The sequence below is a fragment of the Hypanus sabinus genome, chromosome 17 (genome assembly GCF_030144855.1).
Source record: "Hypanus sabinus isolate sHypSab1 chromosome 17, sHypSab1.hap1, whole genome shotgun sequence".
Classification (NCBI taxonomy): domain Eukaryota; kingdom Metazoa; phylum Chordata; class Chondrichthyes; order Myliobatiformes; family Dasyatidae; genus Hypanus; species Hypanus sabinus.
This window is the reverse complement of record NC_082722.1, coordinates 35,291,688-35,311,101: the sequence shown is the minus strand read 5'-3', so window position 1 is coordinate 35,311,101 and position 19,414 is coordinate 35,291,688. Positions and strand designations below refer to the sequence as shown.

At 36.8% G+C, this 19,414-nt stretch overlaps 1 protein-coding gene across 5 annotated transcripts in view; it reads left to right on the top strand.

Moving 5' to 3' along the window:
• The window catches only part of fto (FTO alpha-ketoglutarate dependent dioxygenase), a 342,469-nt gene that overhangs the window by 128,876 nt on the left and 194,179 nt on the right, over nt 1–19,414 (top strand). For 3 of the 5 annotated variants that reach the window (XM_059992822.1, XM_059992819.1, XM_059992821.1), the window contains one exon: nt 10,130–10,254. The exons of 1 other annotated variant lie outside the window; for it this stretch is intronic. In XM_059992822.1, the coding sequence (XP_059848805.1) occupies nt 10,130–10,254 (125 nt within the window). Of the gene's footprint in view, nt 1–10,129; nt 10,255–17,384; nt 18,476–19,414 lie in introns of those variants that run through there. One more of the 5 variants, XM_059992820.1, reaches the window with a different exon arrangement.

Genomic DNA, 19,414 nt, shown 5'->3' with positions numbered 1-19,414 from the left:
TACAGTATCCAATTCTATTTCCAGCTCTGCTGTTGCTGAAATAGTCTGCCCACAAATGCAACAGGAAGCAATTTTAACTTGTCTAATTTTAGACCAAGGCCATAATGACACTAGATAACATTCAGGCAATAACGAGCTGAATCTAACAATAGAGTCTAATACCAGTACCATTCTGTGACATTCAATCGCAGTACTATAAAGACACCATCAATGTGTTGGAGATTATTATTGGCAAAAATCTTAACAGGACCAGCTGTGTATATAATGTGGGTACCAGATTAGATCAATGTCTGGGTATTCCATGGCATCTCCAGATTTCTCCATTTATTCACCATCTCCCAGTTCAAGTCAGCAGTATGATAGAATTTGATTCATTTCCTTGGATGAACGTAGTTTAAGCAAAGCTGATAAAACCTGATGCATTCTAGGTAAAAACAATTTATTTGAGGAGCATTCTTCCAATCATTCTAAGCATTCTCTTCCTCTTCACTGATGTAAGATTGCCGTAGTATGTCTCTATATGAGCAACAATTAACCAAGCCGCCTTCATTTTGTGATCTCTACTAATTAGGTCATTACTACCTCTTATGTTTTCCTTCAAGTTTATACCACCCTAACTTCAACATAACTCTAGCCTTTTCATCATTGTGGGTCAAATTGTGGAGAACATAATAATTATGTACTCTCATCAGAAGCTGCAGATGTCTGAGAATGCTGCTAATCAACCCTTCCTTAAGGAAAATAAAGGCTGGTTGGCTTTCCAGAAAAATATCTGCATCTCATGCATGAATAAAGAAATATAATTGTCAGAAAACAATGGTGCAAAACCTCTGAGCAGTTAAACTGTACATTTCCCTTTTCATCTACAAAGGAAATCATACTGTTCTTGGTATATTACTGAAGTAGAGCCAATTTGATGCTAACTTACATGACAAAGTCCAAAACAACGTTCCCTAATTAACTATGTCCTGATGAAGAGTTACAGTCTGAAACGTCGACTGTTTCCCTCTGTTAGTGCTGCCTAACTTGCTGAATTCCTTTAACATTTTGTGTGCATTGCTCAAGATTTCCGCATCTACAGAATCTCTTGTGTTCCCTAATTATTAATTATTCAAAGTAAGTAATAAAGGCACCTAATATTAGAGAGTGGAAGCAAAATGAACACTGGATATGCTAAGCTGCAATAACTATTATATTTCATAAAATATATTTTTATGCAGTATAATATGTAGATCTGGGTTTCTCTTTCATTTGCATTTTGGACAAGGTGTCATTAATTTTACTCACTAATTTGTAATCCTCAAGGATAACAGAACCAATGCATTGCAGTTGATAATTTAAAGAATGTGCAAGTTGCCTGGAGGTGAGTTGTCTATCTTTAAGCCTGCCTCCTGGTCTATTTTGTTTTCTCTTACAAATGCAGTCCTCTAGCTGTCTGAAAGCCTTTTGATTTCTTTTCCTCATCTATCTCTTCAATAGTTATACTGCTTAATTCTTTAAACTTGTTCTAACAGCTTAATCAATCTCTTGTTCAATTTAGAGCGATGTTTGCATTTTAAAGTTTGTATTGCTCTAACGGTTTGTTAATTTCAGGCTGTCAAGCATGCCCAGGTGGCAGAAGTACACTCATTTTTATTCCATGTCTTCCAAGTAGTCCAATGGAAAAGAATAGCAGTAATTATTTACGAGCAAACATGGTGCTTTATTATATATTTGTATTTTAAATAAACACTGATGAATGACATGCCTGATCAAACAAAAGGAAAGTTGTGTTTTCTCAGAAACTTTGCAACATTTTTGACCCATGAGAGTCTCTTTCCTTTTCTTATCAACTTCCACTCAAAGGTCAGGTGGAGCCGAAACTTGGACAGCTGTAGAACATGCTTTTTAGGTTGTTTTTAATTGTCTTCCCTTTCTCAAACTGTAGTAATTCTTGTGTGAATAGTCAAAAAGCTATCTGCCACACACAAGTAGATTATCCTTTGAGGTCACATGAGTAATCCTACTGCATGGTTACAATTTAAATTGCCTCCTTTTGTTTTCATTAATGTGTACAGAAGTTGTATATAGGGAGGGTGCAAAGCAAGGGCTCTCTAAGCTAAATAACATTGTAGAACTGTCACACTGGAGGCCCGTTATTTGTATCTCCATAGCACAGTTGTTTAGCTTTAGCTATGTGCATCGAAGCACAACCTCATCTATTCATTTAACAATGGATATTTTTTAAGGTAGTGATGCTGAGGTGTGGGGGTGGGGTTGTGGGGGGGGGGGAGGTTTGCTCCCTTGACCTTTTTTGGTGCTTGCACTGACCCTCGCATATCATTTCAGAAATCCTTCCTCTCTTACTCTCTCTTTCTCGCTCCTACTGGCCCTGTTTGTCCAATCTTCACCCTACTACACCTTCATCTCTATTTTTTTTACCTTTTATCCCTTTAATTATTAGTGCCTTAAGGACAATTAGACTATTCTTTTGCTTGCACTTTGAATTCACTGACAGTGATTAAAGTAAGATTAAATCTAAGTATTTAAAATAACAAGTGTTGAGGTAGTTTTCGTACACTAACATTTTTTCCTATTTTCTTCAAGATTAACTTTGTTTTAGCATGTTTACATTGAGAATATACAGTGCAGAACAACAAAAGGCATTGTTTGTGTGCTTTGTAGTTTGATTCTATCCAATAATTCTGAAACATTATTGAAGCATGTAGCAGGGGTACTTCTTCAGCTTTCATTAAGAACCATAAGTGCTTGCTGTAACATGTTTGAATCTGAGCAAAAAGAGAAAAGAATTAAATACAAAAGACTGGAATACAACAAAGACTTCCTTTCTGCCTCAGTACTTCTGCAAAAACATATGTTCAGTCGTGCAGGCAACTGTTGAGTTAAGGACACTCTAAGGAAAAGAAAACAAAGGACGGCCTCTGCTCTTGCATTCACAATGGTTTGAAGGATATTCACTTGTTAAGGACTAGACTGTCAGCTGGTTCCTATTGCAAGTGTAATTTCTTTCGTTGCTCTTCAAAAGCATTTTTTTGCCAATGTTTTACACTTCATATAATCTGGCATGTATGCAAAGCCTACTTCTGTCCTGAAATAATTGATGTCAGGCAAAAGAAGTGGCTCGCTCTGAGGGTAAATCACCCATGCATTAGTGGGTGCCAAGTGACTTATCTTTTGTAGCTTCAAGAACCTGATTGGGGGAGAATGCATTTCTGGCAGCACAACGAACAACTCTTAAATTTGAAGAGTTGGGGTTAAAGTAGAATAATGGAAAAATCTGAAGTGACCATTTCCTTTTTTATCTAGTTTAAAGCAATGTTCAACATTAAGTAACAACTGAAAGTATTATATTGCATTTATAAACCATTGGAATTTGTCTTTTAGAGCATACTGAAGTGAGAGATTTACTGGAAGCTGAAGTACAGAAACTGATGCTTTTATCAAATCTTAAATTAAAATGATATCTATTTTTCCTTCTTTCCAGGAAGGAAGACTTACTAAATGGTCTTAACACTAGGACTGCTTTTGTTAGCTGTAATAATCTCAGTTTGCTTCAGGCTTCAGAATATTGTTGGACATCCAAGTTACATATGATGTGAAAATTGATATTAATGACATAGGTAGGACCACATTGCCAGTTTTAGAGAGTATATCCGGATATGTTACACAGGTAGTTAAGCTGAAGGTACAATAATTTCAAATTTATTTTTACAGAGTACGAGTGAAAGAAGAGCAATAGTGAAAATTCAGGATGACCAGGACATTGCAAACGAGGGCTGCTTAAACCTACTTCCCTTTGCTTCATTCCCCCAGCCTTCCACTTAAACTAAGGCCAAAAACAGTGACTTAGTATAATGAAATGCATTTTGATTATCCACAGTTCCCTTTTATTTATCATGTAAATACTTTAGAATACTTTAGAATTTATTTCTAGGGGATTTTAAATTATGGTAATTTATTGTGTTATTCTAAAAGTTCTCAACTCATTATAACCCACTTGTTTGTAAAAGATTTGTCTTTGAACACAGAAAAAATACAAAGTCATCATTTAAGAGGTCATGAGGCAACAGTACTAATACAGATATATAATACAGAATAGGTCATTGGTCTCCTTAAGCCTCTCTGCCATTCAGTAGATCTTGTGATTTACCCCACAAGTACTTTTACATTTGATTTCTTTGATGTACAAAAATCTGTTGATCACAGACTTGAATGTATTGAGCACAGATCCCAAATATTTGCAGCAAGATGTATATAGAAACTTCTCACCTTTCAAAATAGTCAACACCTTAGCTTGTCAGTATCATTGAGGTCTAAGCTTTCTAGGCTGAGTAAACTGTATTTAAGCTGTTGATCCATTTCGAATCTTATTTGCAATGAGATATTATTTCAAATTTTTAAATTCTAGTTAGTAAGAGCCAGTCCTACTCAATCTGTTCTCATAAGACAGTCTCCTCCTACCGGTAATCAATCTTGTAAATCTATGCTGCACCAAGGCATGTTTATCCTTTCATTGATATGGAGTCTAGAACTGCATTAGGGAGCCCAAATGTGATACTGAGGATATGTACAATTGCTGCAAGGTTCTTTACTCTTGTACTCCAAACACTTTTCAATGGAGGCTAACATATTGGTTGCCCATTATTTGTTTGCTGTAGCTGCATACCAATTTTGCCTTTCATGAATCAGCACATCACAATGGCTGTGTATAATGTTTCTTACCTCTAGAAGTATATTTTTAAAATGAGATTTTTTTATGCATCTTGTGTAGATTTGGAAATGTTATAAGTAGAACAGAAACATGCAGATTTAATCTAGTGCCTTTGTCAAGATAACCTTTGTCATTTGGAATAATGGTACAGGTCCTGAAAATAATCCAGGACATTTAAGTCTTTCACCTTGTTATTAAGAATAGTCTATTTCAAATCTAGATTAGTATCCAGCTACTGTACGTGAAAGTGTGTGTGTGTGTGTAAACATCATATGAGGTGAGGATTCATTTTGGTTCATTGGATTAACGTATATTGATGGACATTATACATTCTGCACTTGAATATTGCCAACACGGCCAAGATCCCAGAGCTTTAGCACTGATGATGTACTGTTGACATTGAGAAGTGTACTGCATCAATGTATTTGATAGGGAAGGCTAACGGAATAAAAGGTAGAAAAGAAAAAAATGGCTTCTATAAAGAGAGATTACTATTTCATGCCAAAGTACTAATCTAATATTGCTGTATGTTAACTGACCATTTAATTTGAAGACTATCCAAAAATTTTTTAATCCCAGTTTGATCAGATTACGTGCACTTAATTCAAATATAGAGTCTCTAAGAGTGTTTAACTGCCCTACGCTACAGTTAGACTATGTGGGGTAATAGCTCCAGGGAGTAGCAGCATCTCTACTCTGATACCAAGCAAAAAAAATCAAAGTTCTTTCACAGAAGTCATATGTAGTAAAATAATGACACCAGAACAGCAAGAATGTATGATTTTCTTTCTGAAGTATAAATATACAGCCTGATTGAGACCATGTAAACAAAATGAAGGTCATCTGGAGCATCAGCATTCAAACAGGGTTTGATAAATGTTGAGTAACTTTAATGCTATAGAAGCGCTCGACAGAATGGCCATTAATCCCTTGACTTTCAGTGGTTTATATCTTATGGTCATGATTGTCTAGAAATATATAAAATCGTTGATAAAGGGCAGATTAGAGACTGTATATTTTGTGGTAAGAACCACCCCAAAGCCTTTCTGCCATCACAAGGTACATCAGGATTGTGATGGAATATTTCCCACGTGCCTAGAAGTACAGCTTCCACAACACTTGAGAAGCCTGTCATCACCTATGACAAATCAGTTTGCTTCTTTATATCCACTGTTCTCATTCCTTCCAACATCTTGCCTGCAGTATGTGCAATCTAGAATATGGATAAGCCTATGACTTATACACCAGGAAGGACAAAGGCACTAGACACATGGAACAACACCAATCACAGGTACCCCTCCAAGTCACACACAGTCTTAACTTGGAAACATGCCGTCATCTTTCGTGAAAATTGTGCTCTCCATCAAATGGCATTGAAGAAATAGTTTCACCAGAGGAGCTGTGACCATTCAAGATTTTGACTTACTAGCAGCACTTCAAGGGAAACTGGGACCTTGCCAGTGACAACTGTATAAGAAAAGTGAAAAATAAATTTTAAAAATTACAGTTTCTGTTGATCAGTGAATGGCATTGTGATGTGAGACACTGTGAGACAATAAGAAAGCAGGAAAACATTCCAGACTAAAATTTGTTAAATATAGTTATTTTATGTTCAACATGGTGTGAATTGTCAAAGAAACAAATGGTTTCTAATATCTAATGTCTGAAAGTCAATGATAATAACTTATCTAAAAGTTTTGTTAAGAAAAAGGATTAAACCATAAAATAGACTGGTTATGTTTATTTTTACCGTAAATTGTTGGATGATCATTGCTTCTGTTTCCCTAATAAATTAATTGTCTCATAAATTCCCAGTTACTGTCAGCAAAGATACAATCATAGTTTGCTGAATTACATAAACATAGAAAATAGGTGCAGGAGTAGGCCATTCGGCCCTTTGAGCCTGCACTGCCATTCAGTATGATCATGGCTGATCATCCAACTCAGAACCCTGTACCTACTTTCTCTCCATACCCCCTGATCCCTTTAGCCACAAGGGCCATACCTAACTTCCTCTTAAATATAGCCAATGAACCGGCCTCAACTGTTTCCTGTGGCAGAGAATTCCACAGATTCACCACTCTCTGTGTGAAGAAGTTTCTCCTCATCTCGGTCCTAAAAGGCTTCCCCTTTATCCTTGAACTGTTACCCCTTGTTCTGGACTTCCCCAACATCGGGAACAATCTTCCTGCATCTAGCCTGTCCAATCCCTTTAGAATTTTATACATTTCAATAAGATCCCCCCTCAATCTTTTAAATTCCAGTGAGTATAAGCCTGGTCAATCCAGTCTTTCTTCATATGTAAGTCCTGCCATCCCAGGAATCAATCTGGTGAACCTTCTCTGTACTCCCTCTATGGCAAGAATGTCTTCCCTCAGATTAGGGGACCAAAACTGCACACACTATTCTAGGTGTGGTCTCACCAAGGCCTTGTACAACTGCAGTAGAACCTCCCTGCTCCTGTACTCAAATCTTTTTGCTATGAATGCCAACATTACATTTGCCTTTTTCACCGCCTGCTGTACCTGCATGCCCACCTTCAATGACTGGTGTACAATGACACCCAGGTCTCGTTGCATCTCCCCTTTTCCTAATCGCCCACCATTCAGATAGTAATCTGTTTTCCTGTTCTTGCAGCCAAACTGGATAACCTCACATTTATCCACATTAAATTGCATCTGCCATGAATTTGCCCACTCACCTATCCTATCCAAGTCACCCTGCATCCTCTTAGCATCCTCCTCACAGCTAACACCGCCGCCCAGCTTCGTGTCATCCGGAAACTTGGAGATGCTGCATTTAATTCCCTCGTCTAAATCATTAATATATATTGTAAACAACTGGGGTCCCAGCACTGAGCCTTGCAGTACCCCACTAGTTACTGCCTGCCATTCTGAAAAGGTCCCATTTACTCCCACTCTTTGCTTCCTGTCTGCCAACCAATTCTCTATCCACATCAATACCATACCCCCAATACCATGTGCTTTAAGTTTGCACACTAATCTCCTGTGTGGGACCTTGTCAAAAGCCTTTTTGAAAATCTAAATATACCACATCCACTGGCTCTCCCCTATCCACTCTACTAGTTACATCTTCAAAAAATTCTATAAGATTCGTCAGACATGATTTTCCTTTCACAAATCCATGCTGACTTTGTCCGATGATTTCACCTCTTTCCAAATGTGCTGTTATCACATCTTTGATAACCAACTCTAGCATTTTCCCCATCACCGATGTCAGCCTAACTGGTCTATAATTCCCCGGTTTCTCTCTCCCTCCTTTTTTAAAAAGTATATAAAGTATTTCTATAAGGGTGGCTGTTGGTGGTAAAAGCTGAGGGGTTTAAAGAAGGGCTTGTAATAAGACACGGCTGCCTAAGATTTTCAGAAGCTATAGAAGGATTAGACAACAGTTACTAGAATTTGGACCTTGTACATTATTTGGCATGCTGATTGGGGTATTAGCATATGGAGCTAATGTCAAATTACATGCCATAATAATATCTCATTGGGATATTCTTGTGTCATGTTGGACACTTGAACCCCAATCTGTCTGATAAGGCAAAGCTAGCAGTTTAAAAAATATATACTTGCTTGAAACCTAAAAACAGAAATGGAACGTATTGGAAATACTGAGCAGGTCAGGCTACATCTATAAAACAAAATCAGCATTTTAGGTTGGAGGCCGTTCATCAGGAGTTCTGAGGTCGGGTCTGCAACCTGAAATGTTTACCTTGTTTCTCTTCCCACAGATGAAGCCTGATTTGCTGAGTATTTCCAGCACTATTTTTCCATTAAGCTAACAAGCATAAAAACCATGAGCCAATTGATGTATAGAAGTGTAAATTACTTAACGTTTCCTCTCTTCCATATGGTCCTTCATGCCTTTGGCAGTAAATCCCACACAGAAATACACAATAGTCTTAGAAGTATTGATATTGGTTATCAGCTGTACCTATACCTATTCGCCTACAAAGCTTGTTGGCCAATAACAGCCAATGGAGTTATCTCTCCAAACCTAAACAAGTTGACCTTTGTAACGACCTCATTCATGTGCAGTTTTTTTCTGAAAAATCAAAATCCTTTTCCCTCTGTCAAAAGTAGACAAATTGCTGAGTGAAGCTTGGAATTTTTCTCTTTATCCTCAATTGTAAAGATGCATGTTACCTAAGCAGTTAATATTTAAGTCATAACATGTTAACATTGTTGTAAGCTTAAAAAAATTCATTGCCTCTGAGCTATTATTAGGAACCATGTCTTAACAGTAACCAGGCTCTAACACTCTTATCTTCTGGCTCCAGGATTTTTGATCCCTTACATCTATTGATTCTAGCCAGTTGTCTGTCGAAAAGCATAGGAGAAAATACAGAATGGTGTAAATATTTTGTACCAGTATTCAATGTTTTTAGAATAAAAATGTAGCAAGATGACATGGAAACTGAAATTACTTGGAGCTATGATTAATCAGAAATGAATAAATAATTTATTTGCTTAGAATAACCAATAACCATTTTCTACAATTAGGATAGGTCATTTGTATGAATTCTAGTGTCTGTTTATACTATAGGCCCATTTACCCCTTTATCTAGAGAGAATAACAGGTAGATCTGGGCTTAGTATATACCTGCTTCCGTTCAAAAGAAGTGTTCACCTCTGGGATACTGAAGAGGTCATGCCAATGCTTGTTTGGTGATTTTAAGAAAGAGAGGAATTAAATTTTCATCAGCTTGTAAACATTTGTGCAGTTTGAGTTTTCTGCTAACTGAAGGATGAGATAAGACAGGCAATCGGGCTGCCCAAACTGTTTGTTTGTTCTCCTGACCTGTAGTCGCTAACGTAGTTGCACTCAGGGATGAAAGTTTAAAAATGTGAAAGCCTCACTCAACAAGAAATGAACAAAGGGCTTCAGAAGACGATTATCTGTCATTAACCTTCATTAAACTAATAAAGAAAGGGAGACAAAATCTTAGAGGGAAAATTGTTGGCATGGTTTTAAACAGCAAGCACTCCTTTCAGAATTTCTGGTAGTTGTCGAGTCAGTTGTTTTCAGGCACTATGTGCAATTGAGATGTGAAGAATGATTTTGTTTTCTTGTAGCTGTCTGTCTTGATAACATCTTTGTTTAAGGTTTCCGAATTACCTGAACCCTTTGACCCTTAACTTTGCAGTGCTGGCCAACTTGTAAACAATTATTTAAAATGGTAAAGGTTCACCCTGAGTGCACCATGTAACCTGATTTAATGGAAATAAATATATTATCCAGTTTGGTCATCATTAACTTCATTTACTTTATTGATCTACTCATAGTAGAAGTGAGTAATAAAGATGATATTGATTCCTTTTTTTCCATGTGTTATTTGCCATAGGGCAATTTTATTCATTTTTAGCTTTATTGTCAGCTTTTTTAATTTTCTTTTAGACAAAGATTTTGCTGTGGGAAATCAATAAAATGGAATGGAGTTTGGAGGAAAACCAGAAAATTATTTGTTGTCTTTTGCCACTGCTTGAGGAGCGACAAGAAATGAGAAAGATCTGGGTGGTAAGGTAAGGCCTGTGTTAAGTGTCCTCCAGTATTTATAACCAATGCTTCCAGTGCTGCATGTAAACCAGTACCCATTCTAGTACAGTAGGGCTGGATTAATTTTTTTATGTGTAACTATACAACCTGACTGAGACCATTTAACTAAAATGAAGGAAACAATGGCAAGTGAAACTATCTGGAGCATGGGATTGAGAATTCAGGCAGGGACTGATAAGTGACAAATTACTTCAGTGCTACAGAGGTGCTGGCTAATGGCTACCTCTAGAATGATGGGCATTATCCCCTTGGTTTTCCATTATTTATATTCTCTGGTCATCATTATCCAGAAATGTACAAATTATTTGTCTTCAAAAGCATATTAGAGACTGCATATTTTGTAGTGAGAGCCATCGCAAAGCCTTTCTGCCATCACAAGGAACATCAGAATTGGGATGGAACAGTTCCCACTTTTCTAGATGTACTGTACAGCTCCGATAACACTTGAGAAGCTTGATGTCACCCTTGATTTAAAGAAAAATCAATGGAAGAGATAAATAGCATTTTTGTGTGAAGGAGGTTTTGGTGGTGGGTGGTTATTGGAGCACTGGCTAAGATAACTTTCCTTGCATTGAACATCTTAATCAAAGGCAGTAACCACCATTAAAGAAATGATTTTACATTTCAAAATGCTCTGAAGCTTAGCAGCAGTAGCTAAGAAGTTGTTTTAACCTAAAGCTGAAGGAGGATCTAAAACGTGGTTTTACTAACTGTCTTGAAATTCTGCTGGAAAGTTTGTCCCCAGTGGCTGATACATATATGACCCTTCCTCTTTTGAGTTTTTTTCTATCCAGTGAGCCATCGTGAACATGTGAAGCACTAGAGTAGCTCTAACAGATTGTTACCACACACCTCAGTTTACTTCATCAAAGTGTTGAGGTGACAGTTATATAGCTGTGGTGACCCATGTCATATGGACTGAAAGACTAACAATATTATTTATCAACTGCCAACGTTGAAAGCTATAAAACATTTACCAAGATACTTCCAGGGCATTCTAGCAGAAATCAGGCCATTGTCATTACATTAGAAATGTGTGTCAAAACAAGAAATGATTTACACTCTGGTCTCTTTTTAAAACTCAGTCTGTTGTTATACCAATTTATTTTTACTGATGAAGGGGATCAGCTGGATTTGATAAGAAAAGCCCTCAACCTCACACTTCCTGAATGTGTTGAAGTGACTACATCATAAGAGGTAAAGGCTGCAGTTTATTTGCTAGAACATAACTTCTGATGGGCAATCTGTTATAGCTGTTCAAGAGGTGCTCAGGCCATTTGAACTGAACATTCTTGACCTTTTCAGAGTAAAGGTCGTTACTTGGTCAATAAAATATGAGAGGTGTTACGGATGGCAAGCTAACATTAAAACTGCCAGCTGTGAGATTTTCAAACACATTTGTCTGTCTGTTTCTCTGTGCGAACTGCTGAGACTGGTAAGGTCAGAATACAATAATGAAAATTATTTGCAGATTACACTGACGCTTTACCACATTAACGCAATAAACATGCTGAATGCTTATTGAGGCAGGATGCATTGGGCTTGATAAATGGACTGTAAAGATGCCCATCTGGCTTCTAGGCTGCCTTTTTAGGGGAGGACAGATTCAGAAAAAAGGCATGGTAGATGCAGATCTACTGACCCATAATGAATCAAAAGTATAGATTAAGTAGAAAAAGTGAGAGGAAAGGGGGCCAGCATAGTTGAGGATGAATATATGATGAATGGGAGAGGGAGGTTCACATTGTGATGAATAGGATGAGATTAATTGTAGGACGCCAGACCATGCTTAAGCAGAGAGCATAGCCTTAAAATGCTGAGAATGAAGCTCTGCTCTAAATGAAGATGTCGGACGTTTAGTTGTGCTCGATGTTCAGCTGCCCGCAAAGCCCTCTGACCCGAGTGCATTTTAAGTTATACTGCATTCCCTTTGTTTGCCATGACCCTTTGTGCTTCCATACCTCTGTCCTTCACCTGTGTCACTTTTGTCTGCTGGCTCTGAAATAAATCGGGACTGTGGTGAATAGTTGTGAGCCCTCCTACAGACAATAGGAACACTGTTTGATTAAATGCTACATTTTAACAGCCACCAGTTGTTTGATTCCTCTAGAACATTTTCCTCTTGTTGTCTCCTCCTTTTGAATTCTTACACCTCCTCCTTTTCAAGAATAAATAGGATACTTTATTCTTCATTATTCACAGTGAAGTGTAATTGTGAAGGACAATGGAGAGAATTTTTTTAAAACTAAGCTCTAAGATTTTTTTGGAATTCACAAGAGGAAACAAAAGCGATAAATCGGCAGGCTACTGAAAATGATGAAGTAAAGGCCTGGGATTCAGAAAGCTGAGACTTTATAGAAAAGAATTAGGAGTGTTAGTGTAGAGGTGAAAAGAGCTTCTGTCTGCTTTGCTAAAATTAATTGTGCAGAGAAGCCTAATGAAAGCAGCTTAGAAAAAAGAACAGTTGTTCCTCCTTCATTACTAATGAGATTTTTCATTAAGTTAAATTGCTATTGGCTCGCTGAAAGGCAAAGTAAGGCTCTAAACCCTGAATGGACAAGTCTAGCTGGCTTACAAAGCACCTAAGGAGCCACATACAGGTATTTGGAAATAATGTCGGGCTTGTCGACAGATGTTCAGGAGATCGTGTTGGTTAGACTCATATTTCTCTTCCAGGCAGAATATGAAATGTACTTCAGCCCAGGTGCAAGGTGGCCTTGCCAATAAAGTGTCTCCTCCCAGCTCAGAAGCTCATACCCACATCAGGGTGCGGGGGGCTGTAATTAACACTTAGAAGGTTTAAGCTTTACTGGAGTGACGTGTGCAATAATGATAGTGTTAGCTTCCTTAATTTCCCAGTTTCATCATCAATTATACCATGTGTTTCATCCAGTTGGTGCTACCCTCCCGTTGTTAATTATAACCTACAAGACTGTTACAGTTAATTTTATGGCAAGCATATTGTCTCTTCAAGGCTCCCGAGCAGCTCATAAATTATCTTGAAGGTGAAATGTAACTTGGGGAAATAGTTATGAAAATTCCATCCATCTCGCTTAGGAGGCGCAGCTGCTACTGTCAGCTGCATTGCCACTGCATTGTGAAGGAATTATGGTGGGTCAGGCCTAGGAGGCAGGGCCCAGGCTGTCACCACAGAGGAAGCCTGTCCTGGCCCTGTCAGACATGCACCTTCTGCCTATCCCCTGTGGCCTCTCCTTTCAAGCAGTAAAAGGCAGGCTGTGCAGGTGTATGGTCCCAGAGCTGTCTGTGTTCATTATTTAACAGGAACCTTCTTTAGGTAGGCAGGTATGAAGACCTTTTCTTCACTGCTGTCATATTGAGGAGTGGCATTACAGGAGTTAAGAAGTACCTAAGTTGTTAAACAGCAAATACCCTACTCCTTCCTACTCTGCCTGAATCGAAATAGTTAAAGGATACCATTTGAATTTTAATAAAATTATATTGTCAAATTTAAGTGTACAGCTGCTGTTAACATTTTTAAATAGTAGTCTTTGATTTTTTTTACTTTTTCCATTGTTGCTTTCTCCTTTTTTGTTGGTATAATTTTGATATTGTGGAGTGTATCCACAAGTTTGCTCCAGTGAGGAAGCACACCTTTTATGTTATTTGGCTTCTGTTTATCTGAATCTACAGCAGTCTTGTTAAGTAAAGAATTTGTGGAAGCACAGTTATCTCTCAACTGTCATAAGATTTATTATATTTTTCAGGAACTAGGGATGGGGAAATGATCATTGCTTAAACTGATCATGGTTGACAGTGAAAGTCAAATTGCCTAGGTATCCCAACAAGCCTACTGAGCACTTTGCAAAACAGTTGATCTAGTATGGGATACGTATTCCATGCTTGATCAAACTGAACCAATCTGAAATCAGAGGTCCAAGGGAGTCCAATATTATTTTACTCCTGAGATTCACTGGGGCCTGATTTCAGGCTTGCCTAGCCAAATTAGTATTGCTGCAATATATACTTTAATCAGGTATCATAAATGTACCCTGCCAATATCCTGTCTCACCCAAGTTTCCATTCTTCGCTTAAGCCAAATAGTTGCTGCTATGAGACTTCACCACAGAAATTTAATTCTGTTCTCTACTCACCCAGTATTATCCGACATATCCTTTAAAGTGAAGCTGTTACTGATTATTATTTAAGACTGATTTCTGAACTTCAAAGCTCAATACTGCACTAAATTTGGACTTCATTAATCTTAAAAGATTGCAAAGTGATTGTTATCCCTGTGATATTTTGCTATAATAATCCTTTCCAAGGTAGTGTACTGAATTAAGTGCATTAGTGTACAGAGGCACGGACACCAATTGAAAATTCTATTTTTCTGTGGCAGAGGTGCGCAAACTTGTCGTCACAACTCCATAAAGAGTCATGACATAATTTTATGGACATTGCTATTGTTATTAGATGCTGTAGACGGGACATGCACATTTGGATTAGGACAAAAATACAGTTTTATTTATCAGCAGTTGAAGTGCTCATAGATCTGCAGACCAGTTGAACAATGGAAAAGCTACTGTTCTAAAATCACAAAGGAAAGAAAGTTATTGTATTTTTTATTAAACACAGTTGTATCAATTATTTGGAGGTATGAAAAAAATCACTATAATTTGCTGCAAGGGTTGTATCTGCTGAATTGATGAAACAGCGCAAACTTCAATAGTGATGATATAAGATACCATGGGCATAAAAATCAAAATGAAAGGTTTTTCATATGTAGAAAAGAAACAGGGAAAACAAAGCTTGATGGAGATGGAAGTTTCTGGCAGCACACCCTTTTGAACAGTGTGCCCCACAATTGCACAAGAATCCGTGTACAGTAGGTGATGAGCTTGTTCTGCCAGTGTTCAAAGTCAATGTTAAAAAATCAAAGTTGAGTTTATTGTCATACATACAAGTACATATATGCACAGGTGCAATAAGAAACTTAATTACAGCAGCATCACAGGCTCATGGCATCATATAAGAAGCATAAAGACATAATGTAGTTTTAAGCTTGGCAGTGGTCCAGTCTTAATGGTTAATGTGTTTTCCTTGATGAATTATACTATGAAGCACAGGATGTACCTGATACTGGAAGATATCAAAGTTCAAGCTGAGCACAAAATTAAACACTATATGTTCTTTATGTTCGGTCTGTAACTCAATGAAGCTATTGACATTACTGCCTCTGTGCGGTTGAAGGATGACATTAGATTTGCCCTTTCTAATACAACATCCAAAATATAACCGCAAATGTCTAGGAAACAATATCATCCATCCCAATGATTACTGGTATTTTATTGCTTGCAAATGAAATTCTATTTATAGTTCTTATTTAAAATGTATTACAGCAATAGTACATGCTCAACCTGTGCTGTTTTATTTTGAAACAATGAGAAAAGAAAGATAAATTAATTTTAATCATTATGCTGATTATTTGTTGCTGCTTTTTAAATTTAAGAGATCATTCTCCTGTTTTTGCTGGGGTCACCAATACAAAAAATCTGAAGACCATTCTTCTGTGCATATAACAGATACATAAAGTGGCTTATAAAATAAATTGGGAGGGATCCAATATCCAGAACAGAGATATAGTGAACAATAATTTGGAGAAATGGGGTTGGTTGAAACAAATGATGTCCCAGTTGAAGACAAGATGGAAAAAGAGGCCCTCTTGATCACTTAATGTGCTTATCCAATGCTTAGCTAAATTAAGCAAGCCAAGCAATCTATTCTGTACCAATCTGTAAAGGACTGTAGATAATGATATACTTGTAGAACTGGTTTGAAACATAAGAATGTAAGACTTAGGAGTGGAAGTAGAACATGACTTTCTTCCAGGTTGCCATACCATTCAGTAAGATCATACCTAATCTGATTTGTTTCTCTGAATTAGAGAGTGGAAAATAATTACCAGTTACTGCTAGAAGCTGTGTGTATGAATGGCAGTAATGGGATTAGATTCAAATAATCTGAAAGCAATCATCAACAAGAATTGTCAAACATTCATTACAACTTAAGTGAAGTGCAATTGGATGTGTATAGAACCAGATGCTTTCTAAGAGCTAGAAACACAACTGCCTCTCTGGGAGCTTTGTGGTATTTTTTTATATATATAAAACAAGGGCAAGTGCAAATAACATCATCATAGTTTTAGCCAATCCTATGTTTAATATTCCTGATGGAAAGGATATCATGGAATCAATGTTAGTGTTATTAATACCATTCTCATTAAGAGAATAGTGAATCAAGGAAGTATCTATTGGGTAGTAAATTTGTACCTTTTTCTATTACCACATAACCTATTCTTAAGAAAGTACTTTGCAGTACAGTGTTGTAGCAGCAAGAGCTGCACAGCCCCAATTCAGGGTTTGATCCTGCTCTCTGGTGCTTTATGTGTAGAGTTTGCAAGTTCTTGTGACCATATGTGTGTGTTACCTGGCCAGTCGAGTTTCAGTCCACATTCACCAAATGTACAAATTGGTAGGTTCATTGGCAATTGGAACTTGCTTCTAGTGTAGATGAGTGGTAGGAGAACTGGGGAGAGTTAATGGATATGTGAGATAGAATTGGTTAGAAAAACAAGCAAGGAATTGAACAGATGAGATTCCCATGAGAATCAGCATAGAATCATTGAGTCCTTTGAACTTCTATGTTGTAGAAAAATATAAAATATGAGAATTGTACTAGAAACATAATTAACCATCTGTATTTTGTATTTATAGATATCAGAAGTACATGTTAGACAAGCAAATATTACTGAGGGCATCACTGTAAAGACAAAATGTAACTTTTAAATTCCTCATATTAAATTTGTATACTGCAGAAAAATAAAAGTATGCTAATGAACCAACATAGGATCTTTGACTAAATAAAATGAGAATAGAAAATAAAAAATAACTTTTTGAGCATACAGGAAAAAAATGAGCTAAATTGTCTGTGAAATATAGTGCCATATAATGGTGGTAAAAACACCCTTGATTTACCTTGATGTCATCACTCTGAACAAGAAGGCATAGCAGTGTCTTCACTTCCTCAGAGGATTGAGGCAAGTAGGACTCCCCACTCCCATCTTAACTGTGTTTTACAGGAGCACCATTGAGAGTGTCCTGACTAGTTGCATCTCCATCGGGAATGGGAGCAGTCAAGCATTGGACTGTGAGAACAGCTGAGAGGATCATAGGGGTCTCCCTGTCATCCATCAGTGATCATCCATCAGGGACATTTATCAGGAATGCTATGTACACAGGGCCCTTGGTATTATTAAGGATCCCACCCATCCATTCAGCATCCTCTTTGACTTTCTACCATCAAGCAGGAGACTACGATGCATAAAAACAAGAACAGTCAGGATGAGAAACAGTTTCTTCTCCCAGGCCATTAGGCTGTTGAACTCTCTGCCGCATTGTATTCGAAGTGTCATCTGTTCCATACCTTGCAATATTTAATATTAGTGCACTTTAGTTTGTTATTTATGTGTGATTCATATATGGATTTTATCCTTTCCTTCATAAGTTACCATGTGTTATGTTTGTTATGTGCACCAGGTTATACTCAGGTTTGGAGAAGAGATGTCTGATTTCTATATACAGTACATTATATGGTTATATATGTTATATACAGGAATATAGTTGAATGACAATAAACTTGACTTGATATATGTAGAACACAAGATATTGCTAGCTATTCTGATACAGCCAATAAATAGGAAGAATATCTTGAACGTGAAACTTAATTTAAAAAAAAAATATAGTTTGGTAATATTTGATGATTAAGAGATGAAATTTTAAAGTTCTAATGGTCTTGAGAAAATTAAATGTGTGTACTAAAACCAATTGATAGAGTCTTGAGCTTTATTATTTTCCTTGGGAAACTGACATGATTAATCTTGGGTGCTGATGCAAGAAGAGTTTAAGATACTAGAACATCGGTCAGGGTCACAAGTAAGTCTTTAGACATTAACGGACTTTGACAGTAATGAAATTATCTGTGTGGCAATGACTTACTTTTTAAAAATGCAAGTGTAATTAGAGAAAATGATAATATCACTTCTTATGAAAGAAAGTTACATTGAAATGTGCCTCACAAAATTCTTCAAGCAATTGTTACAAAATAGAAAGTAATCAAGGGGGATAAAATTGGCTTGTGGGCATTTCTCAGAAAGTCAGCGTTCGGGTCCCTGTTGATTTTCATTTACTAAAATAACTTCAAATTACTAACAACTCCACAGTTATATTGACAATAGAGAGCAGCAATAGCCTATATGCCTAAAAGTAGTTTCGATCAAATTTTGTAGCTATTGTCAGTAGCCAAAAAGACTATTGCATTTACTTGGAAATCAGGTTCATACTTAACTATGGACCGTTGGAATAATGAAATTTTTTGCTGCATTCCACTTTAAAAATTACCTGTAATTTAAGAAACAAATATGACATATTTCTGAAAATTTGGCACCCTTATTTACAAAAAATAGGATTAAATATATAGGTGCTCCAAAGATAAAGTTATTAGTCATTTGGGGAAAAATAAATATTTATATTAAAGTTATTTTGTATTCCATGGAGCATGTGGGGATCTTCTGATATCTAGGCAGTCTTTCTTTCCTTCTTTCTTTCTTTTTTTTCCTCTTTTTAGATAGGGATGTAAGGGAGGGAGGGTTAAGGGGAAGGGGGAGGGCTGATACATATGTATCATTTTTTCACTATTCTGTTTCTGTAATTATCTTAAAAAATCAAATAAAAATTAATATATAAAAAAATTTGTAGCTAAAGTTTTTTTTAAAAACTTAATATGATTAGGAAATGCATTCTGAGAATGGAAGTGCTGGAAACATCAATATATGTACCACATTGAAAGAGAAATGTTGAATCTCTAGAGCATGGGTACATACACACTGAACATATATGCATGCTATACTGATAAGATGATACTTAATATATTAGGTTTCAGGCAATGTGTCACACACAGAAAAAAATCCAAAGGCACTGATGAAAGTAAGGAGTTGTATGATTCCATTTGTAGAAAGAAATACTAGAAAGTTATACTTTGTGTTCCAGGAAGGAAATGATTAAGGTGATCCTTGTTTGTACTCATACAGATGATTAAACAATTGTTTAAAAT